The sequence below is a fragment of the Euprymna scolopes genome, chromosome 13 (genome assembly GCF_053919585.1).
Source record: "Euprymna scolopes isolate OS-2025 chromosome 13, ASM5391958v1, whole genome shotgun sequence".
Taxonomy (NCBI): Eukaryota; Metazoa; Mollusca; class Cephalopoda; order Sepiida; family Sepiolidae; genus Euprymna; species Euprymna scolopes.
Genome location: NC_136494.1, coordinates 123,574,145 through 123,601,851, shown reverse-complemented (window position 1 = coordinate 123,601,851; position 27,707 = coordinate 123,574,145). Strand labels below are relative to the sequence as shown.

Sequence of the window (27,707 nt, the reverse complement as noted above, 5' to 3'; positions counted from 1 at the left end):
TAATGCAGTAGTGCCAATTTTTCTATTCCATTTTTTGTTAACTAAAATCCTCTACCTGACATTTTAGAGTATGAATAGTGATATAAGTAAGGTTGAAAACATGTTTATTCCCTATTTATTTGTCCCTACACAAAGTTGAAGTTACACATAAGGTCGCTTTTTAATGTGAAGGGAAAACTCAGCTCCTTTAAAACACGGGTATTTTGAATTGAGATATAAATAATAACTGTATCAGTCAAAAAGGATTTCTTTTTAGGTGTTTCATTTTCTTATTTTTTGAATAAATAAAATGATACAATTTAAAAAAGAAATATTTCATGATCATACATCTTTTATAAAGATTCATTAATGTTTCATAGAGATTTATAAAAACCATTTTAACTGAGAGTTTTATAGCTTGTATTGGCCTTTAAAAATACATATTTTATAATTTTGAAAGAAAAATAATTTTAATCTTTCAAAGCAAAATGATTACAATAATTTAAATAAAGAATCATTAAAAAAGCATTTTTTTTATTTAATAATTAAAAATGAATTTGCAGCATTTGTAGATAAAATAAACAAAAAAAATATTCATTGTAGAAATATGTTAATGTTAAAATTTTAAGTACAAAATATTAAATAAGAAGAAATATTAAATAAGAAATGATAGAGTGATACCGTATTATGTTTATTTATTTTTATAACTTTAATAATTTAAGATTATCTTATTGATTCGTTCAGATATTTTTTCTTGTGATGGACTTGTTCCCTGGTGGCGATAAAAGATGGCAATATAATAGTTTTTAAAAAAAGTAATGCAAAACCATCATATTCTATTTCATGTACCTTTTTCTCAAAACTAATGGCTCTAATTTAACTGCACATTTTGTGGCTATAAATATTTGGAGTATCAATACCAAAAAAGATTAAATTTTGTTAAAATTAAGAAAAAAAAAACAAATTACAATAATTAAAATGTCTGCTTCATTTTCAATTTCAAGATATTTTAAATAATAAGAAAAAAGTGAAATTCTTTAAATATCTTTAAAAAAAAGTGTAACTCATTTTTCTTTTACATTCAACAATTTAATCTTTTTCTTTAAAAATCTTAGCCAAGAATGCAAATAGTCTTACAACAATTTAACACTTGCAACAAAATTAAGTTCTCTGAAAGTTAAAGCCATGGTCCCCACATTCCATTGTTGAGATAAGGGACCGCCATAATGTCATTACTTGGTTGGGTACAGTCCACAGATGTTTTGTTGTGATAGGCCATCCTGTCAAGGATTAGCTTCAGCCTTCTTGGATAGATCTTGGATAGATCCTTTTGTTCCAATGGATCCTTGGCAATGTTAAACATCCAAACGTTATTCTCCTGGGGTTGTGTGTCTTTCATTGTCAAGTGCCTTTCATAAGGTGGAGCAAACCAATGGCCACGTCCTTTTGAACAAAAAAGAATACGAAAAGAAACAAATCTTAGATTAGAATAAACACGTCACATTTTTATATTCAAGACACTTTTTAAAAGGGTGTCACCACTTATTAAGGCTCAAAGGCCACTTAAGGATAGGGGTTAATGAGTGTACGGTGGTCACTGAGACAACAGTGTAGCTATATGGAATTGTGCAAGTATCTGTTTGTTGTTACGTTGGAAAACATTTTTATGCTTTTTGATAGAGAGTCTTTTACATGGGGAATTATTGAGGAAAACATAATATGTAATAAAAGATGATATGTCAAATTATTATTGTGTTAATTTTAAAACAATATATGTTTCTGTAATTTTCGATGTGGATTGATAATTTGGATTATTTCAGATTACCTTTCTCATCTTGAGTGACATAACGGATAATGTACTAAGTAAATTAAGTTTCAAGCAACATTCTTCTGGAGGTTGTATGGTCAATCCACAATGCGAGTGATATTTAGAATACAACTGCGAATTACTTAAAACTTCTACTCAATACTGGCTGATAGAATGAGAATATGCTACCCCCATGGATTAAATAAAGGGTTACGTTTGAAATTGCTTATAGATTCCCCAGTTTGACAAAATACATCTAAAGATGATCGAAGGTTACATTGGCCGAATCACGTTGACAAACTGGTTCCTGTTAGATCATGACAGTTAAGCAACAATGAGCCTGGTTAATATTAAAATGGGTGTCCATTTAGGAATTCCAAGTGCTGTATATGCTGTCTGCTTATCTCGGTATTGTTTCCAATGATCTTGGACTTCCCCTTGCCACAGGACTCAAGCAGTACCGATTCAAGACAGGTGTGGTTGGAAATTGTGCAATGTTTGCCTCACAATTGCATACGTAACCACCAATACAGGGGTATCCATTGTTTATTTTAGACTGAATGGAGGCGTTTTGACATCAGCCGAAACGTTGTGAGAATAACACTGAAGATGAAAACCGTAGTCTGAATAATCCAAATAATACAATATTAATGTACACTTTTTAAAAAAACTTGTGATGTTTTTAGACTTTTAATATATATATATATATATATATATATATATATATATATATTTCATATAATTTTAATATATATATATATATATATATTTCAATGAAAATTAAATGAATATATATATATATATATATATATATATATATATAGTAATTGTCTGTGTTTTTTGAGATGAGATGTTTTCATTTACTGAGATTGTCGGACTGACTTCCTCATCTTGGTTGTTATAGTCACAACGTTTCGGCCGTTTTGCCCTCCGGCCTTCATCAGGTGTTTTGTATCGAATTGGGGAACCGTTTGTTAGGAGTCTCGAACCCAACCCTTTATTATTATTATGGGCGTACTGTGTTCGGACTCCAGCTAGGCTCTGGGACATAGATGCTGATTCTCTGTTTTGAATGTTACTTTTCACTGCCTTCGTTCAGGATTGAACTCAGCACCTTTGGGTAACTGTAAACTTTGATACAACGTCTAGGACCACTCGGCCATATGTCACTAGCAAACGGTTACCCAGTTCAATACAAAAACACCTGATGAAGGTCGGAGGGCAAAACGGCCGAAACGTTGTGACTATAACAACCAAGATGAGGAAGTCAGTCCGACAATCTCAATGTAAAAATGAAATAGGATAGTCAAGGATTCGAACTTGCGAAGCTAGACTTGGAATTGAGAATTCCAATCATAAGTTAAAATAAACACAGAATGTTATTATAAATGGAATGTCCAGTAAATTGTTGATTCTGTTAAAATATTTAAAAATACAAATTTTGCTGGAAACTATTCACATTCTTAGAAAGAATGCATAATAAAAATATGGATTACAGAATTAGACAAGTAGGTTAAATGTCTTTGTAAAACAACAAAGAGAATGAGAAATTTCCTGGTCGTCAGAAATGGTTTCAAAAACGTGCAAATCGCGCATGTTGATAACACGTGAGTTATGGTAACGTTGACCAGACGTACATGTGATTTCTCAATATAGGAAAGAGTTCGAAGTTAGTTAGAGAGATCAGATCAGTCAGATCAGAGAAGCAGAGAGGTTCAGACCAATTCTCGGTTAGAGTCAAGGCACCCCCTGGAAGCGAGAGGGTTTTTAGAGAGAACCATGTAACAACTTTGAATCCCTGAAATACAAAATCATGTCCGACCGGTCGAAGAAGAAATAAACGTATCATCATGTGTTTTTATAACTGCTGTCTTGTGTTGTGTCATTCTACCAAAACAAAGGTAAAGTGAAATTGTATTAATATGAACTTTGTGTTTATAAAAATGTACAACTGTCAAAACGTAAATGTCAAACACACACTCTCGGTCTATTTATCAAGATATTCATACATCTCCTCTTTTTATATATAAGAACTGTCTCTCTCTTTATATGTATTGCGTCTCTTATATATACAGAACTGTCTGTCTCGTTATATATACCCTGTTTATGTCTCCAATATGTTAACTCAACAACATGAACCTCTAAGACTCAAAAATAACACTCACAACACAACATATACATATTTGGTACCTTCTATAAAAATAAAACCCATTACATAACAATATTAAAAATAGGGGTGTTGTGCCTGTGTGTGGCTGAATGCATATGTGTGTTTTAATGTATCGGTTCTGATATATGTGTGGGGGTGTGTATATGAACGTGTGTGCGGGTGTGCTTTGCATTTCATTTGTTTGTGCGTAAATATTAAGCTCTGTTTAATTCGGGAGTTAATCTTGTCATGAAATTTTTTCCCCGTGTAAGTAAATAAAAATAATTGTCTGTTTGGAAGATTGGTATTATTTTGAAGCTATTTCCACTGCATGTATGCACGTGTTTTGAAACATAGAGGTGTCTGTTATCTGCGATTTTGATGTTGCTCTTATGTAAGGCCACTTTATTGCTGAGGTTTTTGGTGGCGCATATGTAAGATTTGTCGCATTCTGTGCATCTTAGTGCATACACTACATTCCTAGATATGCAGTTTAGGTTCTTTTTTATTCTGAATGTTTGTGTTGGATTTTTGAATGTGTATGTGTTTCCTTCTATTATTATGTCACAAACTTCACATCGCTGTTTATTGCATTTTGTGACTCCTTTTGTAGTGTATTGAACGAGTTTAGAGGAGATTAGATCCAGGTCTCTTCTGGAGACTAATGGAAGCTTGAGGCAGATTCTATGAGTAGATGTATTTGTTTTATGAAAATCGCTCCAGACAAGGCATGAAGCTATTTGATATAAGCAGCTAAGAAATGCTTTTTCGAGGTCAAAAACTAGCCAACGATAAGTGTTAAATGGATAGATTCTAACCCAGAAAACAGCCATTCTTCCCCCTTTGTCAGAAGCATCACTCATGGAATGTGAGAACTAAAGGACAAAATAATGGAAACAAGTGTTACGAAGATGCTGGAAGGACATTATTTTTTTTAATGTGCAAGAAAAGCAAATGTATATCTAAGAAATTTTCTCATAATATTATTAATACAGATAGATACTTTCTTTTGATTAAGAAAAAAGTGTAGTATCTGTTTTGATTCTACACTTAGTTTATTGTCTTCTCGATCACTGAATGTGAAGTCTATTTAGACTAAGGTAATTTTTTTCTGCAACCGTGTCTTGAAGAGGTACTTTGAATTTTGAGAACTATCAATTATTCATGAATATATCACGTTTTTCCTTTCCAAAACGATAATAAAAAGATAAAATTAATGCTATTGTATGAGTTAAAATGGACAACTCGAAGACCTATAACTCACATTTTGCTCAGCTGCTGCTTTTAGCTTTTAGCTGTTTCTCTCTTGATGCAACAGCAGGGTGAAACGTTGTATCTTAGGTCTTTCACCTTTCCAAAATGTATCAAATTTGTCTCTACACTCCTTGCTATATATTTGCAAAAATTGACCGTAAAAACCAACCTATTTTTATATCATTTATTCTTTTTCTCTGTGCCAAATAGTTATAAAACCTGAAGTTCTACTCTCACATGCAGATTCTCTCCCTTTGCACCAAAAAGAAGAGGTAGAGTTAATGTACAATCTTTTTATTGCCCACATGAGGGTGGGTTTGCGTTATATTTATTTTTATAACTGCCCCAATTACATAAAAAAATTGGGGCTCCCACAATATTCTGACTATGTGTCATATAATAAAATTACAAAAAAATATCCTGAGTATAAGAGAGACCTAAATTGTTGGCACAAATGTAAATTGCGAATAAAATATTCATTTCCAAATAACTTTAGACACTCAAATAAGGATACACGTTTTGTTAAATAATGGGACAGGTTTGGGAATTGAAGTAACAAAACTCCGAAATGATGCTAAGTTCGTTAAATAAAAACAAGTGGGAGAAAGCAACCAATATTCTGACCTATACTGAAAGACGGAAATATCAATGCTAAACAAAGAAACAATAGATTTAGATTTATAAAATGGTAATAAAGAAAAATGGGTTTTGAAAACAAGTCAGTCACAGAGGTCAAAGATGCATGCTATAAATCAGTCTGTTGTTAATAAAGTGCAGTTGTTTTTTGAGACAAAAGATTTGTCATTTATTTGATAAACACAGCCATATTTCAGAGGCAATTAAAATACAGTGGAAATAGGGGTAATTGATAAAATAGATTGATAAAAATTATTATACACTCCCACACACGAAAAATATGCAGAGCTGACTTTTATACATACATTGTAAGAGATGCGCTCCTATGCAACACTTTAACAACAACGAAATACAACTGTTCTGTATATTATGAAATTAAAATGACTCATCCAAAACAAATGTGTACAGTAATCTCTTTCGGACTTCAAACAACTGATATAAAAGAAAAGAGCAGATGTTGATTTTCACAGAAATTTTTCTACTCTTAATGATATAAAAGATGAAATGGGCGTAATGACTTACCCTGTTTCCCAGTCAGTACTTTCCACACCCCTAAGCGAATGGAAGACTTGACGCGCGTATCAAAATCTGTCCCAGGCAACCGTTCACCATGCAAATCAGAGCAAGGGTCAATGTTAAAAAGAATCTCTTTACGCTTTGTATGCATTCCATAACTGTGAAAGAGAAAGGGCATGAAACAAGGCATGATTATTCATTGGTTAGCAAAGCAGATTTCAATATTGCCAAATTATATTCATACACAAGCATGGCTACCCGATGTTGTACCGAGAACCTGGAGAACAAAGTAAAAGAGTTAAAATATGTTTGTAACATCTTGCTTTTAGAACCTTTCTCTCTATATATAACTCTCTCTATCTCTCTCTCCAGCTTCCTATTTTCCTCCCCTACACCCCCCTCTTTCTTGGATCTATATTACAAATGAAAGAAATTATTTAAATTTTATTATTACCAATTGTTTTTTTTTTAAGATTAAGCCTTCATTTTTTTTTTTTTTGCTAATAAAATTAAAATTTACATACGTGATTATTCTTATCCTTTCTTTTTTATAATTAATATTTACTGTTAGATTAAGACGCCCCTTCTTTGCTTATAAAATGAAATTTGCATACATGATCATTGCAACGAGCTGAACACATGTATGTTCACTTTTACTATATTTTAATCAACAACCTAATTTCAGTTTCTGCATTTTTTAAATGAGGATTCATTATCCATTTTATTTGGATTCTTCTGGCTGCTGTTTTCATCTTGAATATTATTTCCACAACGTTTCGGTAAAGGTAACCTCCGATCTTCTTCAGGCATAACTTATCGAACTCAGGAATGTTTCTGTCGAACTCAGGAATTTGGACGGAATTTCGAACAGAACCCTTTATTTATCTCATTCTGTCAACCATGACTGGATAGAAGTCGTAAGTAATTTGCAATTGTATTTTTCAGTCGCCCACACTGAGAATTGAACTTTCAACCTTCAGGTGAATATCATTTTTACAATTGATTTTTCCAAGTACTCTAACCACTGCATACGGATCCTTGCAACCTGGAGAAGGTTGTAGATTACATTGACTGAAACCTTGTGAAACGGTGCATCTCCGATCTTGCACGTTGAACATTGTGTTACTTTCAGACATGATAGAAGGCTCCTGTCGCTCTTGGGATTTGTACACAACTCTCAAATAATAGATGGTCTGCAGCAGCAAAAGAAAACTGATTTTAATCAAACGGAAATGGAATAATGTCTTTTCTAGGACGACAATTTTATCGTTCCACTATATATATATATATATATATATATATAATATATACAGTCCTGGTCAAAATCATAAGACCACTTAAGAAAGTAAGCGTTTACACATATTATCGAATTTTTAATCAAACAAATGGTTGAAACCATTGCCAAAAGGGAAAATATGATGGAAAAAAATGAAATCTGCTTCATTCGAAACCTTAACCCTGATCTAATAATTATTTTTTAAAAAACAAACATTTTCTCCTGGTCAAAATTATAAGATCACTTTAATAAAATCGGCTAGTTTTGAAAAAATGAATACAAAAAGATTTCTATGTTACTAAAAGCAACTTGTCAGTGGATAAAAAACATCTTACTAAATTATAAATGGCAAAAGGGAAACCATTATCAGAGTTTGAGAGAGGAAGGATCTTTTAGCTTAATAGGTGTGGACTCTCCCATAGATCCATTGCAAACGAAGTGAATCGTAGCAAAACGGTCATCACAATTTTTTTTAAGAAATCCAGATCAATATGGGCACAAAAAGAGTCCAGGTCGACCAAAAAAAAATAACCACATCACTGGATCGCCGTATCAGAAGAAGTTTAAAAAAACCCTCCAGTATGAGCTCAAGTCGATTGAAAAGCCAAACAGCAGCAGAATGTAGTCCTAAAACCATCAGAAGGCATCTGAAAATGAAGGGTTTCAATCATTTAAAGTGACTGCAGAAACCATGTCTTCTTGAACAGCACAAAACTAACCGACTTAAATATGCCGCCAAATACCAGACTTGGGATGAAGAGAAGTGGGAAAATGTAATTTTCTCCGATGAGAAAAAGTTAATCTAGATGGTCCAGATGGATTTCAACACTACTGGCATGATAAAAATTTGCCCAAAGAGACTTTTTCAACTCGGCATCATGGATGAGGGTCTTTAATGATCTGGGGTGCTTTTTCGTCAGCTAGGACCCTAAAGTTGCAAGTAGTGAAAGGCCGGCAAACATCATTGAAGTACATTTCAATGCTTGAAAAGGCTTCTATCAGGACTGAAGGTTCACGTCTGTGTGGAAGAAATTGGATTTTCCAGCAAGGCAACGCTGCGATACACACTTCTCGACAAGCGCGAGAATACTTTTCTTCAAATAATATAGAATTGTTAGATCATCCAGCATGTTCTCCGGACCTCAATCCCATTGAAAATCTTTGGGGATGGATGGCAAAAGAAGTGTTCAAGGATGTCACCCTTTCTGATTCAGTTTTCAGTACATGGGATAAAATTCCTTCGCAACTGATAAAAAACTTAGTCGCAAGCATGCCGAAGAGAATTTTTTAAGTAATTCGTAATAATGGAGGCTATACTAAATACTGAGACCCTTTTTAGTAATTTATAATTGCCTTTTGTTAGATAAATTATCAGTGGTCTTATCATTTTGACCAGGTGAAAATGTTTGAAATGTTTGTTTTGTTGTATCACAGCTCTACAGTGCAATTAGACTAGCAATTGCCTGAAGCCAGAATTGAAATTCGTCTAATCAGACAAAAGTCGATGCTTCTAACCATATGCTATTTGGATTTGAATAACAATTCAAAATCGGAATAAAGATTCTATACATAAGGTTTTATAGTAAATATGTTGTAATGCTGAGTTTTTATATAAGATGAATTGCCAGAATGCTCAATCTCCATTTAAAAAAAAACCCTATCCATCATTTTGATTGTCTATTTATTTCACACACACACACACACACACACACACACACACACACACACACACACACACACACACACACACACACACACACCTCTGATATATAAAGACTCCAAAGGTACATACCAAATTGTCTTCCATTGGTTAAAACCTGCAAGTTTTTTGGTCCCTTTCAAAGATCCTCCAGCTAGTCCCACAAACGTTGGGTACCAGTCCGTGATATGCATAAGTTCTCGAAGTTTCCGACCTCTCCGTCGTAGAAGTTTGCTGTACACAAATCCAACACCTCTCACACCACCTTCCCAATACCGACCTTTCTCTCCTCGCAATGGCCAATTTGAAGATCCTTCAGAAATACTGCCTCCATTGTCTGCAGGAAAAAAGAACATTTATTTAAAAATTAAAAAAAAAACAACCGAATATATCATAAGTAAGAATGTCAAACCGCTTGTTGATTTTAAGAATTGCTAGCAAATTTATCGAACTTTGCATGGATTTGAAATATGTTGAAACTAATCGTACCTCAATAAGGAGAATGGAATCGTCTGTTTTTCTCCTGTATGAGAAATAACATGGTTTCACGAAAAGTCAGAAAACAATTCATTATTTTCTTTCAACTTTTAACTAAAATTATTATTTAAACAGTGACTCTCATTTTGAGCGCTATTCTCGTAACGTTTTGACCAATGTAACCTTCGTCCTTCTTCAGATGTATCTTGTTGAACTCTTGAATCCTTCTCTGGAACTTGGGAATCTGTAGGGAATTTATTTCATCCATGGGGGTAGCATGTTCTTGTTCTGTAAGCCGTGTCTGGTCAGAGGTCTTAAGTAATTCAGTTGTATTCTTATTATCGTCCACACTGAAGATTGAACCTTCAACCTCCATAAGAATGTCATAACACCGCATGTTGTAACGAATAACGTAATAAGTAAAATTCAGTTCTAAGTGATTGTGAGAATAACAGTGAGGACAAGAACAGTAGTCCGAATAATAAAAATAATATAAATTATCGAGCCTCATCTGAAAAATCCAGAAACATAATCATGGACATGTTTATGCAGAAACTGAAATGCATTCTGGTGAATTTTTGATTTCATAATCAAATTATTTTTTTTAATAAGATTTAAAAGATTTTCCTTTCATTTTATACTATTGCATTTTCGATTAATACTATTAATATTAATAATAACAAATAATAATTCAATTATTAAAGTTACATTAGTGCGAGAAATACATGAACAATTACACTCTGACTTCAACGGGACCATTAAAGTTTAATTTGACCTAATAAATATGAAAGTAATAATGAAATTGTTGCCATAGTCAATATAATAATGCAACTTACATTCACTGTCCGTTTTCTTTCTTACTTCTATCTTTCTCTCTAGTATTTAGACAGCAGACGGCGTGATCGTTGTTGAATACGGTATGTTTGTAAAAATGAGTTCAAACTAAATAATTAGACAAAATACTGTTAGAAACCCATCGAACATATGCCCGCCTATGCCACGGTAACATATATTAAGTGAGTTTCTAACAGTATTTTGTATAATTATTCAGTTTGAATTAATTTTCCTAAACTTACCGTATTCAACTGCGAGCACGCCGCTATTTTTCTTTTTCAAATATATCGATAAACACTGTATGATTTTCGAAAGATTCCACGTTTTAAAGTGAGTAAAACCAATAAGGAAGAGGAGTAACTTATCTTGCCTTTGATAACATTTATTTGTTATGTATTGGATTTTTTTTACCACTTTTTCGAATCTTTGTGTACAGTAACACAAACCTCAGTTTTATTTTGATTAACAATTTGATCAAGTCCCTATTTTGATTAACAATTTCATCAAGTCCCTATTTTGATTAAAAATTTGATCAAGTCCCTATTTTGATTAACAATTTGATCAAGTCCCTATTTTGATTAACAGTTTGATCAAGTCCCTATTTTGATTAACTATTTTATCAAGTCCCCATTTTGATTAACAATTTGATCAAGTCCCTATTTTGATTAACAATTTGATCAAGTCCCTATTTTGAATAACAATTTGATCAAGTCCCTATTTGGATTAACAATTTGATCAAGTCCCCATTTTGATTAACAATTTGATCAAGTCCCTATTTTGATTAACAATTTGATCAAGTCCCCATTTTGATTAACAATTTGATCAAGTCCCATTTTGATTAACAATTTGATCAAGTCCCTATTTTGATTAACAATTTGATCAAGTCCCTATTTTGAATAACAATTTGATCAAGTCCCTATTTTGATTAACAATTTGATCAAGTCCCCATTTTGATTAACAATTTGATCAAGTCCCTATTTTGATTAACAATTTGATCAAGTCCCCATTTTGATTAAAAATTTGATCAAGTCCCCATTTTGATTAACAATTTGATCAAGTCCCTATTTTGATTAACAATTTGATCAAGTCCCCATTTTGATTAACAATTTGATCAAGTCCCTATTTTGATTAACAATTTGATCAAGTCCCCATTTTGATTAACAATTTGATCAAGTCCCTATTTTGATTAACAATTTGATCAAGTCCCCATTTTGATTAACAATTTGATCAAGTCCCCATTTTGATTAACAATTTGATCAAGTCCCTATTTTGATTAACAATTTGATCAAGTCCCTATTTTGATTAACAATTTGATCAAGTCCCTATTTTGATTAACAATTTGATCAAGTCCCTATTTTGAATAACAATTTAATCAAGTCCCTATTTTGAATAACAATTTGATCAAGTCCCTATTTTGATTAACAATTTGATCAAGTCCCTATTTTATCAAAGAAAGTAGGATCACGAGAAGCAGAGATTTAAAACAAACAAATATTCAAGTGGTAAGATAACTTTAATTTTTTTTTAAATTTAAAAAAAAGGATGACAATAAAATAACATGCAATAATAAGACCTTACTTACCGGTAGAAAAGACAAACACAGTGTTCTTCCACATTCCCCGTCTTTTAAGCATTGTAACCAAATAACCAATTCCTTCATCTACACAAGTGACCATTGCTGAAATGAGTATACATTTTTTCTTGTTTTTATCTATACATTGGACTTGTGTTTCAAATTTTATTTTCGTGTTGAAAATATTTTATTTTAATCAATTTTTTAAACACATCAAACAGTCTCACTTGAGCTCAAGTGCTGCAAAGAGTTTTGAATCATAGATTTCGGGCACAGTTAAGGGCACATCTACAATGAAACTAATAAATCTTTTGGCCCTAAAACACCAAAGGGTAACTGCACTATGACGCAATTTTTATCTAAGTGAATTTTTATACAAACTCGATGGAGTTCTTTAAAATAAAGCGACTTAATTTGACTCATTAAAATACGATTATTATTTCTACCAAATGTGGTTATGTTTTCAATCGAGTGTTTTTTGTCTGTTTGTTTTTGTACATCTAGCGTCTACATCACTCGACCAAACTCATTCAAAAGATTGTTCATGGCTATAACAAAAGGTAAAAGTCACATTTTTTATGATAATTTCGGTTTTGTTCATTGTAGAGAATCGCTACTTGACCAATATTGTAGCCAATAAAGTCTTATATTTCCTTGATCTTGGATATTGAAACTATTGATCAAGGTCGAATTCTTCCAAATTTAGATGGAAAATTTAATTGAGAAATCGCTTTTGATATTTCATGTTTTAAAAATCATTTCAGATCTATTACGTTAAATAACCCCCCACCCCTGTTCCATCGCCACAACGTTTCATCCCTGTGCCTGTTTACAAGTATTTTAATAGAATGTGTTCAGTTGATGACAGTAATTTTGCTCTGGTTGCAGGAACTCTGGTAATCAGGCAAGGTCATGTACGGCTAAAACCGTTGGACACTAGGTTGTGTTCTAAACAAAAGTGGAAAATCTAATGCATAGAAATATGAAGCAAATCAGGCCAGCTCAATGTCTCACAGTTCAATGAAGTTTGTCCCCTTCACGATCTCAGTTAAATTAAATAACTTGCCAAAATATTTTATACCGTTTGATTCGAAATATTTTAAACCGTTTGACTCACCTTAATACTATTGTTAAAATGTTTCATATATGTTCGGGGATAGCAGGGAGAGACATATGTGACAACCAGAAATGTGCAAACTACGAGGTGCCTTCAATAAGTTTCCAGCCTTTTTTTGTACAAACATTTAAAATTACCATAGACTCTTAAAAATACAATATGCCATTGTTGTATATCTTATGCGATGACTGACCAATTTTTATGATTTCAGGTTAGCAGGATTTGGAATACACCCCACTAAAGCCTGGTTGTCACAGGTGGTGCATTTCAAAAATGCAATCTGAACGTGAGAACAATTTAGAAGAACGATATGCAATAAAAATCTGTTTTTAATTTAGAGAAAATTCCATGGAAACGCATGGAATGCTTCAGACTGTTTTTGGACCATCTTGCATGAATCGAGCATAAGTTTTTGAGTGGCATAATAGATTCAAGGACGGTAGGATGTATGTGAAGGATGATGAGAGGTGTGGGAGGAGTAATGAAGTCAGAACACCAGAGTTGATTGGCCAAATAAAGAATTTCATGGATAAGGACTGTCGTGTGTCTATAGAAACAATAAGCACAGTTTAATGTTAATGTGGGAACTGTACACACAAGTATTTGCAAGGAACTGAAAATGTGGAAGATTTGGTGACAAGTCCACAACTCCATCCTTGTCACAAACTGCTTGATCAAGATGGGCATGAAGACAGTTTCTCACCCTCCCTATGGTCCGGACCTTGCTCTCTATGACTTTTGGTTATTCCCTAAACTCAAGAAAAATTTTACAGGCTGTCATTATGAAACAATTGAGGAGATGAAAGAGGCTGTACCAAGGGTCATTGACATGCTCACAAAAGAGAACTTCCATGGGACCTTCCAGAAGTTGTTGGAACAGTACAACAAGTGTATTGCAGCTGGAGGAGATCACTTCGAAGGAGACTAGAGTCTCATGTGTGTACTATCAATAAAAATGCCTATACGAAAAGTGTGGAAACGTATTTAAGGCACCTCCTACCTTCCCTATTGTTCAAAAAGATCATTGACGTAACACATTTAAAGAAGGTGTTTATAGTCCTATCTCATTGACAGGTTTATTTTGCAAATGTACATAAGCCTGAGTGGAATGCAATCCAAAATAAATATAGACTACAGTGATCTATTCATTATTTTAAGTGTTTACACCGACATACTTACCTACATTTGAAGAATTTTTGGTATTTATTAAATCCACCCAAAATATTATATCTTTACTTTATTGCCATGATTAATCTATGAATAATTTTACTGTGGTCAAAAAGTTTTATGTCATCTAAGAAATAAGGACAAATATCCAACTTCGAACATGATTGAAATATATTATTCATAACAGATTCAATATCTTTACATTTAAAAGCAATACAGAATTGAAAACATAAGAAATCATTTTGAAAACCAACTTCGGTGCTAACGGACTCTTTTTTTTTTTTTTTTTTTTTTGTAAATAAAACCTATACGTCATATATTTCAGTCGACTCAGGCCATCTTCAGTAAAATATAGACATTTTTCTTCCCCATTGTCAGGCTATAATGATGAATGCCGATATCAGCCGAGCTCTCCTGTTGTCGAATGGAGACGATTATTAATTTATTGGCATTTGTATAATTGTAATAGATCTAATATTTACATTGTTCTCATTTATAGAATGTTTTGTTTAAATCCGGGTTATTCGGAATTTTTACTGATTGTTCTAAGTTAAATAACTCTAGTTTACTAAGAGATTTGTTAATTGTTTCATACGAGAATTTGCGACTCTAATTTTAAGAAAAAATGCGACTATGAGAGGTACAAGCTCGGCAAATTCCACACCCCTGATTAAAAAAAATATTCGGCAACATCATCTACTAGATTCATAATTATTATCTACGTTTAAATTTGAATTATTCACATTCTTGATTTTAGAACTGCTGAATTATCATTCATTATTTTCTGTGAAAATATTCATACTTTTGGAACTATTAAAAATTCATCACAATATGATAATAAACTTATTCATTTGCGAAATGTACATGCTATATATCCATACAAGTAAATAAACATATTTTTAAATAATCATTTTTTCTTACAATTACTCAAATGTTTTGTATAAGAGAAATTACAATGTCGTCGCAGTTTACGTTTTTGTTGTTATTAATGTAATGCCAATTTGGCAATCATGAAGTTTTGGAAAAAAAAATATTCGCATCTTTCATTTTTAAAGATTCTTCATATTTGTTAACAATACAAAAACGAAGGAAAAGTCTCGGTAATTGCAGAGACATTGTAATAAAAGATAATGTTCTTTTTTCTAATGAAAACAGTTTATATTTATTGTGATTAATGCTATAAAACTTCAAGCTTTGTTACATCAAATAAAATCGTTGAAAAAAAATTATTTTGTTTCGAAAAAAAATAGTCGTATCTTTCTTTTCTTAAAATTTTTCGAATTATTTAGCGTCCCAAATTATCGTATGAAAAAAGTAACGGATATTTTAGTAAACTAGAGTTAATTCCCTTTAAACAATTAGTAAAAATTCCGAATAACCTAAATTCCTTAGTACCGAATTTAGCTTTAGACATGGACAAATATTGAAAAATATTGAAATACTAAATATTTCAGCTGTGGAAAATAGCCAAAGGAGCTGTGGAAAATTCTTCTTGTGAAATACTTTGTAGAATTCTTATGTTAGTAATTATCATTCCAAGAATTATTTGCTTGATTGAACGCATTCATTTTTGTTTTGTTTAACGACTTGGGAAAATAAACGAAAAAAAAAATAGACTCCACCCTTTTTTATATGATGTGAAAATCTGGAGAATGGAATGATTGCGATGGGGTCAATAATCAATAAACGAACTGAAGAATGATCGTGGCACATTTCAAAATTATACATAGTTACTAAAAGGTGTAGGATTCACCATCTTCTTGGAAAAACTTTTTTTTAAATACAGCAAGAAAGGTTGTTCTTATTATGTAACAGAACCCAAACGTGTGTATGCAAATACAAAACCGTGTGCGAAATGTCGTTACGGTAAGGAGAAAGAAAGACTATAAAAACGAGAGAGAGATAGAGCATGTTAGAGAGGACGTGGTGACGTCACAGCTGTAATGAGAAGTCACATGTAGTGGGAGAATGAGGAAATAAATGTCGTTATTACAAAAAAAAAAGTGAGTCGAGTTATTACTTGTCCTATGTTCCTTCCGACGTAGACTGCATACATGTATGTGTGTAAACATAGGTAACGTTATAAATATACTCCCATTTAACTTAGGTACTACTAAGTTCTAAATATTCGGTAAATCTTTCTGATGAGTGGACATGTTCTTTTAAGAAATATTTTCAAATTAAAGTTATTTATACTATGAGGGTCACCACTTACCAAGGCTCAAAGGCTACTCGAGGATAAAAGTTAATGAATGTCAGATGGGAAATGAGACAGCACCATGATGATCGGTAATGGTGGAACTTGGATAGGGTTTAATTGCTTAAGAGGACTACTCAACAAGAATTTGTTTATATTAAACTTGAACCCGACCATGTTATAGTCAACTTAGAAGTAATCCCACGGTATTGTTTTGCACAGACAGGTAGTTCTAGGAGAGAAACTTTATTAAATTTTCTTTTAGTTTTAGGCACAGATAGAGAGTGAATAATAAAAATAGCAGAACAAACTACACAATATCATACAACATGACAATGAAAAGAAGAAGTAAAGAACAAAATTAGGTATAAAAATAATAAGATGAATAAAAAGAACGAAATTATGAATAATGAAGAAGCATATAATAGTATTAATATTATTAAGAATAAGAGAAATAGACAAAAAAAAGTTTGGTTTAATTCTCCTTTCAGCGAACTTATACAAAATAATTTCCCTAAAGAGTTTTACAAAATAATTGATAATAACTTCACCCCAGAAAATAGATTAAGTAAAATAATTAATAAGAAAACAGTTAAACTTTCATTCTCAACCGCTACCAATCTAGACTATGCTATAATAGGTTCTATTAATGGGAAAATAAACAAAATAGTGAATAATAATAGAATTAAGTCAGGAGAACTAAATTTGGAGAGAGAATGTAACTGTAGAATACCTAACGAATGTCCATTGGAGGGTAATTGCTTAATTTCTGAAATTGTAAACAAATATGAAGTTAAAGTGGATAATAGTAAAAAGATATACCTAAGGGAATCTGAATGTTTTTTAAGGACAGATACTGACACCATGTTGTATCTAATAAAACTGCATCAGATAATGAATCAAATCGGGATGAGGATAATGATAAAAATAAGGATAGAACAAAAATCATTATTAAAAACATGAAAAGGAACACAACTGCATTAGGTGATTGATGTGCATGGCTGGCACCTCAGGAGGAAGCTTCTTCTTAAGGCAATACACAAGAAAGTCCACAAACAGTTTGATGAAGACGTGTCAACAGAGTCCATAGATTACTGGAACCATGTCCTATGGTCTGATGAGCCGAAATTTAATTTGTTTGGTTCTGATGGCCATAACCATGATTCCAGATTTGAACCCAATAGAACATCTTTGGGACATCTTCAAGCAGAAGGTCTCAAATATCAGAAGTCTCAAACATCTGCCAGCTCCGCGACGTCATAATTGAAGAGTGGAAGAGCATGCCAGTGATTATATATGAAGCTCTGGTAAACTCCATGCCCAGGAGAGTAAAGGCAGTTTTGGATAATGATGGTTGCTATGCAAAATATTGAGAGTTGACATGTTGTATGTTAATATTGACAACTTTTCGTAAAGGGTGTACTCACTTTTGTTGCCAGAGATTTAGCTTTTCATGGCTATAGTTTAAGTTATTTTGAGGGGAAAATAAACTAACTCGGTTATATATGCTGCAGACAGACTACTTTTCATTGTGTCAAAAAATCATTTTCTCAGTGTTTTCCCATGAAGAGATATACTTAAATATTGTAAGAAATGTGAGGATTGTACTCACTTTTGTGATACACTGTATGCATAAATAGTATATTTGGTCGTCTAAAGAGTAGCTGTTTGGAATATTTTTAAATGATATAATATTCAAAATTGTCTAAACAGTTATGAAACAATTGTAACACATAAGAAAATACAAAATAAAGATGTTCTTATTTTACATTATGTTGTCTTGATTTTTGCGAAAACATTAAACGCATCCTTAATTATAAAAAACTGATAATAATGAAGCTTAAATAATTGAGTCAATTAATTTTGACTTTTTTTTTACATAGGCATCACCACTTATCAAGGCCAAGTGGCCACTCAAGGATAAGAGTTAAACAGTGTACAGCAGAAATTGGACAATATAGTAACCGTTAGTAATGGAGATTCGTTAAATTTGTTAACTTATATGGAACGGCTCATCAAAAACTTGTTTACGTTAGACTTGAAGACAATCATATTGTAGTCAGCTGGAAAGCAGAAAAAAGCAATCTAATTTCATTTTATTGGTATATGAACATTAACGGAATTTAAACATATTAAAATTTTTGTAAAAAAATACTTATAAGATATCTATAATAATCTATATAATAATAATATAAATAGTCATACGATATCTATAATAATCTATATAATAATAATATAAATACTCATAAGGTACCTATAATAATCTATGTAATAATAATAATAATAATATAAATACTCATACGATATCTATAATAATATATAAAATAATATTAAAAATACTCATAAGGTATCTATAATAATCTATATAATAATAATATAAATACTCATAAGATATCTATAATAATATATATAATAATAATATACATACTCATACGGTATCTATAATAATCCTTATAATAATAATATAAATACTCGTAGGATATCTATAAAAATCTATATAATAATAATAATATAAATACTCAAAAGATATCTATAATAATCTATATAATAATATAAATACACATACGGTATCTTTAAAAATATATATAATAATAATATAAATACTCATAAGATATCTATAATAATCTATATAATAATAATATAAATACTCATACGGTATCTATAATAATCTATATAATAATAATATAAATACTCGTAAGATATCTATAATAATATATATAATAATAATATAAATACTCGTAAGATATCTATAATAATATATATAATAATAATATAAATACTCATAAGATATCTATAATAATATATATAAAAATAATATAAATACTCATACGATATCTATAATAATCTATATAATAATAATATAAATACTCATACGGTATCTATAATAATCTATATAATAATAATATAAATACTCGTAAGATATCTATAATAATATATATAACATTATATAAATACTCGTAAGATATCTATAATAATATATATAATAATAATATAAATACTCATAAGGTATCTATAATAATCTATATAATAATAATATAAATACTCACACGGTATCTATCATATTCTATATAATAATAATATAAATACTCATAAGATATCTATAATAATCTATATAATAATAATATAAATACTCATACGGTATCTATAATAATCTATATAATAATAATATAAATACTCGTAAGATATCTATAATAATATATATAATAATAATATAAATACTCATAAGATATCTATAATAATATATATAATAATAATATAAATACTCATACGATATCTATAATAATCTATATAATAATAATATAAATACTCATACGATATCTATAATAATCTATATAATAATAATATAAATACTCATACGGCATCTATAATAACATATATAATAATAATATAAATACTCATACGGTGTCTATAATAATCTATATAATAATAATATAAATACTCATAAGGTACCTATATAATCTATATAATAATAATAATAAAAATACTCATAAGGTATCTATAATAATCTAGATAATAATAATATAAATACTCGTAAGATATCCATAATAATCTATATAATAATAATATAAATACTCATACGGTATCTATAATAATATATATAATAATAATATAAATACTCATACGGTGTCTATAATAATCTATATAATAATAATAATAATATAAATACTCATACGGTGTCTATAATAATCTATATAATAATAATATAAATACTCATACGGTATCTATAATAATCAATATAATAATAATATAAATACTCATACGGTATCTATAATAATCTATATAATAATAATATAAATACTCATACGGTGTCTATAATAATCTATATAATAATAATATAAATACCCATTCGGTATCTATAATAATCTATATAATAATAATATAAATACTCATACGGTGTCTATAATAATCTATATAATAATAATATAAATACTCATAAGGTATCTATAATAATCTATATAATAATAATAAAAATACTCATAAGGTATCTATAATAATCTATATAATAATAATATAAATACTCATACGATATCTATAATAATCTATATAATAATAATATAAATACTCATACGGTATCTATAATAATCTATACAATAATAATAAAAATACTCATAAGGTATCTATAATAATCTATATAATAATAACATAAATACTCATAAGGTATCTATAATAATCTATATAATAATAATATAAATACTCATACGGTATCTATAATAATCTATATAATAATAATATAAATACTCGTAAGATATCTATAATAATCTATATAATAATAATATAAATACTCATAAGGTATCTATAATAATCTATATAATAATAATATAAATACTCATAAGGTATCTATAATAATCTATATAATAATAATATAAATACCTATAAGGTATCTATAATAATCTATATAATAATAATATAAATACTCATAAGGTATCTATAATAATCTATATAATAATAATATAAATACTCATAAGGTATCTATAATAATCCATATAATAATAATATAAATACTCATACGGTATCTATAATAATCTATATAATAATAATAAAAATACTCATAAGGTATCTATAATAATCTATATAATAATAATATAAATACTCGTAAGAAAAGACTTGTCCTGCCTTGATAGAGTTCAAAATAGACTTCGGGGCTTGGTGGGAGATGTCCTTTTCTCTTCGCTGCAACCTCTGTCTCACAGAAGAGATGTTGCGAGTTTGTCTCTGCTTTATCGTTATTTTCATGGAAAGTGTTCGACTGAGCTTCAATCTATGGTCCCCCCTCGCCAAACTTTCACAAGAAACACTAGACTAGCTGAAAACATTATCAATAATTTCCCCGACTCTTTATCTGTACCTAAACCTAAACATAGATTCCATGATCAAAGTTTCTTCCTTAGAACTGCACGCCTGTGGAATTGTCTTCCGTTTTCCTGCTTTCCAGCTTTCTATAATATGGTTGTCTTCAAGTCCAACGTGAACAAGTTTCTGATGGGCCGTTCCACTTAGGTTAACAAATTTACCGAACTTTCATTACTACCGATTACTATATTGTCCTTTTGACTACTCTACACTCTTTAACCCTTATCCTTGAGTAGCCTATCGGCCTTGATAAGTGGTGACGTCTATGTAAAAAAAAAAAAAAAGGTATCTATAATAATCTATATAATAATAATATAAATACTCATACGATATCTATAATAATCTATATAATAATAATATAAATACTCATACGATATCTATAATAATCTATATAATAATAATAATATAAATACTCATACGGTGTCTATAATAATCTATATAATAATAATATAAATACTCATACGATATCTATAATAATCTATATAATAATAATATAAATACTCATACGGTGTCTATAATAATCTATATAATAATAATATAAATACTCATAAGGTATCTATAATAATCTATATAATAATAATAAAAATACTCATAAGGTATCTATAATAATCTATATAATAATAATATAAATACTCGTAAGATATCTATAATAATCTATATAATAATAATAATATAAATACTCATACGGTGTCTATAATAATCTATATAATAATAATATAAATACACATACGATATCTATAAAAATCTATATAATAATAATATAAACACTCATACGTTATCTATAATAATCTATATAATAATAATAAAAATACTCTTAAGGTATCTATAATAATCTATATAATAATAATATAAATACTCGTAAGATATCTATAATAATCCATATAATAATAATATAAATACTCGTATGATATCTATAATAATCTATATAATAATAATATAAATACTCATAAGATATCTATAGTAATATATATAATAATAATATAAATACTCATACGATGTCTATAATAATCTATATAATAATAATATAAATACTCATACGATATCTATAATAATCTATATAATAATAATATAAATACTCATAAGGCATCTATAATAATCTATATAATAATAATACAAATACTCATAAGGTATCTATAATAATCAATATAATAATAATATAAATACTCGTAAGATATCTATAATAATCTATATAATAATAATATAAATACTCATACGGTGTCTATAATAATCTATATAATAATAATATAAATACTCATAAGGTATCTATAATAATCTATATAATAATAATAAAAATACTCATAAGGTATCTATAATAATCTATATAATAATAATATAAATACTCGTAAGATATCTATAATAATCTATATAATAATAATATAAATACTCATACGGTGTCTATAATAATCTATATAATAATAATATAAATACTCGTAAGATATCTATAATAATCTATATAATAATAATATAAATACTTATACGGTGTCTATAATAATCTATATAATAATAATATAAATACTCATACGGTATCTATAATAATCTATATAATAATAATAAAAATACTCATAAGGGATCTATAATAATCTATATAATAATATAAATACTCATACGGTATCTATAATAATCTATATAATAATAATAAAAATACTCATAAGGTATCTATAATAATCTATATAATAATAATATAAATACTCATAAGATATCTATAATAATCTATATAATAATAATATAAATACTCATAAGATATCTATAATAATCTATATAATAATAATATAAATACTCATACTGTATCTATAATAATATGATGAAAGTAAAAATAAAATAGATAAACTCCATAATTTATTATACCATACCTGTTTACACTGAAACACTTATCACAATATTCTGTGGGTCTATATTAAAAAACCTTGTTAAACTTTGTGACATATTTCTTTTCTATGGAGGTCAGGCGCGAACGAACACCCCATAATTTTATTATACCATATTTCTTCATACTGAAACATAATTATCAAAGTATACTTACGAAGATAGATATGAAAAATCTTTATTAAAGTTGGTGGCTATTTCCATTATATGGAGGCCAGGCGCAAACGCAGACCCCACAATTTTATTATACCATCCCTATTTAAATTAAAAAATACTTATCAAAGTATTCTTATGTACATCTATATCAAAAACACTTGTAAACGTTTTTTAAATTTTTAAATTTTTTTATTTCCATACTTTGTCGACCAGGCGCGAACGCAAACCCCACAATTTACATGAACCACCGTTCTGCCAGATCAAACATACTCATTCCTTTGTCTCCATACATCTTCTATCATTAAATGTAATCAGTTTTTTTAAATAGTCAACCATATAGGAGCCTATTCGTGACAACACACACACACACACACACACTTTATATTATATATAATGCCCCTGCAAATTAAGTCCCTGATAGTAGATCCCCTGCTTCAAAGTTGCACTGTGCCTTGTTTGGGGTGAAAATTGAATAAAACATATATATATATATATATATATATATATATATATATATATATATATATAATATCTACAGACACTAGTTTTTCATTCTTTTGAGAATCATCATTGCAGGGTGACACAGATACTGTCGGTATATATATATATATAAAATATATTTTAGTCATCGACATACAGACCTGTTTCGTTGTATCACAACTCATCAGTGCCGCTAGACTAACACCTCTCCCAAGCCGAGGATCGAACCTAGAACCGTCGTGATGACAGTCGGCAGTCCTACCCACATGACTACGGAATCGGTGGCCGAAATTAACCTATCCGAACGATTATTTAAATAAACATTCGTCCGCTACTCGTAGAGGGCTCAAACGTTTGTTTGTAAACAAATCGCGAGCTTCGCATTATTTCAGCTAAATTAAGCAGCGAGTAAGATAATTTACAAGAGTGCTCTACCAAAGAGGGGAGCTTTATAAAATATATTTTAGTCATCGACATACAGACCTGTTTCGTTGTATCACAACTCATCAGTGCCGCTAGACTAACACCTCTCCCAAGCCGAGGATCGAACCTAGAACCGTCGTGATGACAGTCGGCAGTCCTACCCACATGACTACGGAATCGGTGGCCGAAATTAACCTATCCGAACGATTATTTAAATAAACATTCGTCCGCTACTCGTAGAGGGCTCAAACGTTTGTTTGTAAACAAATCGCGAGCTTCGCATTATTTCAGCTAAATTAAGCAGCGAGTAAGATAATTTACAAGAGTGCTCTACCAAAGAGGGGAGCTTTATAAAATATATTTTAGTCATCGACATACAGACCTGTTTCGTTGTATATATATATATATATATATATATATATATATATATATATATACGGTATATATATATATACGGTATATATATATATATGCATATATATATATATATATATATATATATATATATATATATATATATAGACTTATATGTAATATACTGAGTTCGTGTAATTCAGTAAATTTTCATATACCAATGGGTCTTAAGCCAAAAATGGTTGACAAGGATTAAGCTACAAAATTATTACATTTCATAATTGAGCATTAATATACTGTGTTAGCAAAATCAAGACTTCAAAAAAGGTGTTGATGGCAACAAAAACTGTATTTCATTTTACGTTACTATTGTTTCAATGTCCAGTTCGACAATTTGAAGTATTATATCGTTTGAAAATTTTCAAAAAACAGCATTTCTTCAGACTTTATGAATAAACACACTTTTGGCAATGGAGCATTTTCTGAAGAGAAAGAAAAAAGGGGAAAATCCTTAACGGGAAAACCACAGCCACGGTAAATGTTTCTCGCATGCTTTCCCCATTAGAGATTTTCCCCTTTTTTCTTTCTCTTCAAAACATGCTCCATTGCCATAAATGTGTTTATTTATAAAGTCTGAAGAAATGCTGGTTTTTGAAAATTTTCAAATGTTATAATACTTGAAATTGTCGAACTGGACATGGAAACAATTGTAACATAAAATGAAATACACTTTTTGTTGCCATCAACACCTTGTTTTGAAGTCTTGATTTTGCCTACTCAGTATATATATATATATGCATATATATATATATATATATATATATATATATATATATATATATTGAAAACCACTTAAGCATGACAAACTGACCGATTAAAAGAAAAAAAAACATTTATTTAGATGTGATGTAACACCTAAAACCACTGGGAAAACCATATTTGTCTACAATAGCTTTTTTCATTATTTAATCTGTAATTGTTATATAATTAATACGTCAATATTTAATGCCTCGCTGGTCTCACATTGGTTGAATGAACAACAAGAGAAGCCAACTTGATAAGAATATTATTTTAGTTCACTTTATATATATATATATATATATATATTTTTTTGTCATTGTATGATAAAATTGTTGCCCAAGAAAAGACATGATTCCATTTCCATTTGATGAAAATCAATTTTCTTTTGTTGTTGTTGACCATCTACTAGTTGACCAGTTGTGTACAAATCCCAAGAGTGATAGGAGCCTTCTATCATGTCTGAAAGTGACACACTATTTAACGAGTGAGATCAGAGATGCGCCGCTGTATAAATCATCCTCCCTACTGCTTCAAGCTATGATAAAAAAATTCATCGCTGGATTGCTACAAATAACAGGGACGTGCCCAGGGTGTTTAATACAAAGTTTTTGGCCACGGTTATGGTTTTTGGTGTGGTTTCAAGTGACGGCCACATCATGCCAGATTACATCTTTCAAGTCGGCTTCAAAGTCAACACCAAAGTGTACCTGGATGTACTGAAGAGTGTGATGATCCCCCGGTGCAATCAAGTGGCAGCTGATCCACAAGTCCAAAGAGACCTAGGCTTGGCTTCAGTTGGAGTGATACGAGTTTGAACCTTTCTCTCACTGCTCTCCTCCTCGCCTGACTTGAACCCGTTGAACTACTTCATTTGCTCATACGTCGAGAACATCACCAACATGACCTCTCACAATACCAAAGCCAGCCTGATTGCTGCCATCCGTGGAGTATTCACTGAGCTCTTGTCCGTGCTTGTGGAAAAGGGATGCTTTTAGTTCCGGACCAGTATCAAGGTGGTGATTGAGGCTGAAGGCGGCTAAATTGAAAAGATGTCAGTTCTACTACATAATCAAGTTACCTGAATTGATTTTTTCAATGAAAGTTTTAAAATAAAGCTGTAGTGTTGTTTTCTATTGGGCGACCAATTTATTGTTCCATCCTGTATATATATATATACATATATATATATATATATATATATATATATATATATATATATATTTTTTTTATTCAATTATCACCCCAAACAAGGCACAGTGCCACTTTGAAGCAGGGGGCTACTATTAGGGAATTAATTAGCGGGGTCATTATGAAGGGAGAAGAGTAGAAAGATGTTTGTTAACATTACACTTGAACTTCTGCATATCATTGCAGTTGGGAAAGCAGAATCCCGGAAGGGAGTTCCAAAGACCCGCAGTTCTGGGGAAGAAACTATTGGAGTAAAAGGCTTTCTTGCACCTAGGGATCTCCACTGTAAAGGGATGAGACTTAGTAGCTTGTCGGGTTTGTCGGGGGTAGTTACGTCGGGGAGGTACAAGTGTTTGCAGTTCGTCAGAGCATTCACCATTAAAGTATTTGTAGAACAGGCAGAGGGATGCAACATCTCGTCGATGGGACAGAGGTTGAAGCCTAGATGACAGTTCAGGACCTATCAGGTTGGCGCCTCTTTTTTGAACCCTGTCCAGGAGCGAGAGACAAGCAGCAGATGCACCAGCCCAGATGTGACAACAGTACTCCATACATGGGCGAATGGTTGCCTTATAGAGGTATAGGATACTGGCAGGCGTAAGTAGTTTTCTAGCACGGTAGAGGGAGCCAACCTTCATTGCAGCAGCCTTGGCAATGCTCTCAATGTATCTATTCCAGTTCATATTCCCTGTAAACGTTAGGCCGAGGAGTTTAAAAGAAGTACTTTCAGGCAATGTGTTCTTGGCCATTGCTATTGGTGGTAGAGAAGGTTTCTTGTAGTTATTGAAGGAAACAAGCTTAGTCTTAGCAGCATTGAATGAGACCAACCATTTTTGTCCCCATTCCACTACGGATTGGAGGTCATCCTCTAGTGTTTCTGCCATTTTCTTGGATATGTGTTCATTTGTTT

At 30.5% G+C, this 27,707-nt stretch overlaps 1 protein-coding gene across 1 annotated transcript in view; it reads right to left on the bottom strand.

The window, feature by feature from the left end:
* Positions 1-649: 649 nt before the first annotated feature.
* Positions 650-27,707, bottom strand: part of LOC145292178 (arylsulfatase B-like) — a 203,233-nt gene continuing 176,175 nt past the window's right edge. The window contains exons 6-9 of the mRNA XM_080138450.1: positions 12,210-12,305; positions 9,410-9,653; positions 6,348-6,499; positions 650-1,422 (exon numbers count right to left, since the gene is read on the bottom strand). Of these exons, the coding sequence (XP_079994576.1) occupies positions 1,157-1,422; positions 6,348-6,499; positions 9,410-9,653; positions 12,210-12,305 (758 nt within the window). The 3' untranslated portion in view covers positions 650-1,156. The remainder of the gene's footprint in view (positions 1,423-6,347; positions 6,500-9,409; positions 9,654-12,209; positions 12,306-27,707) is intronic.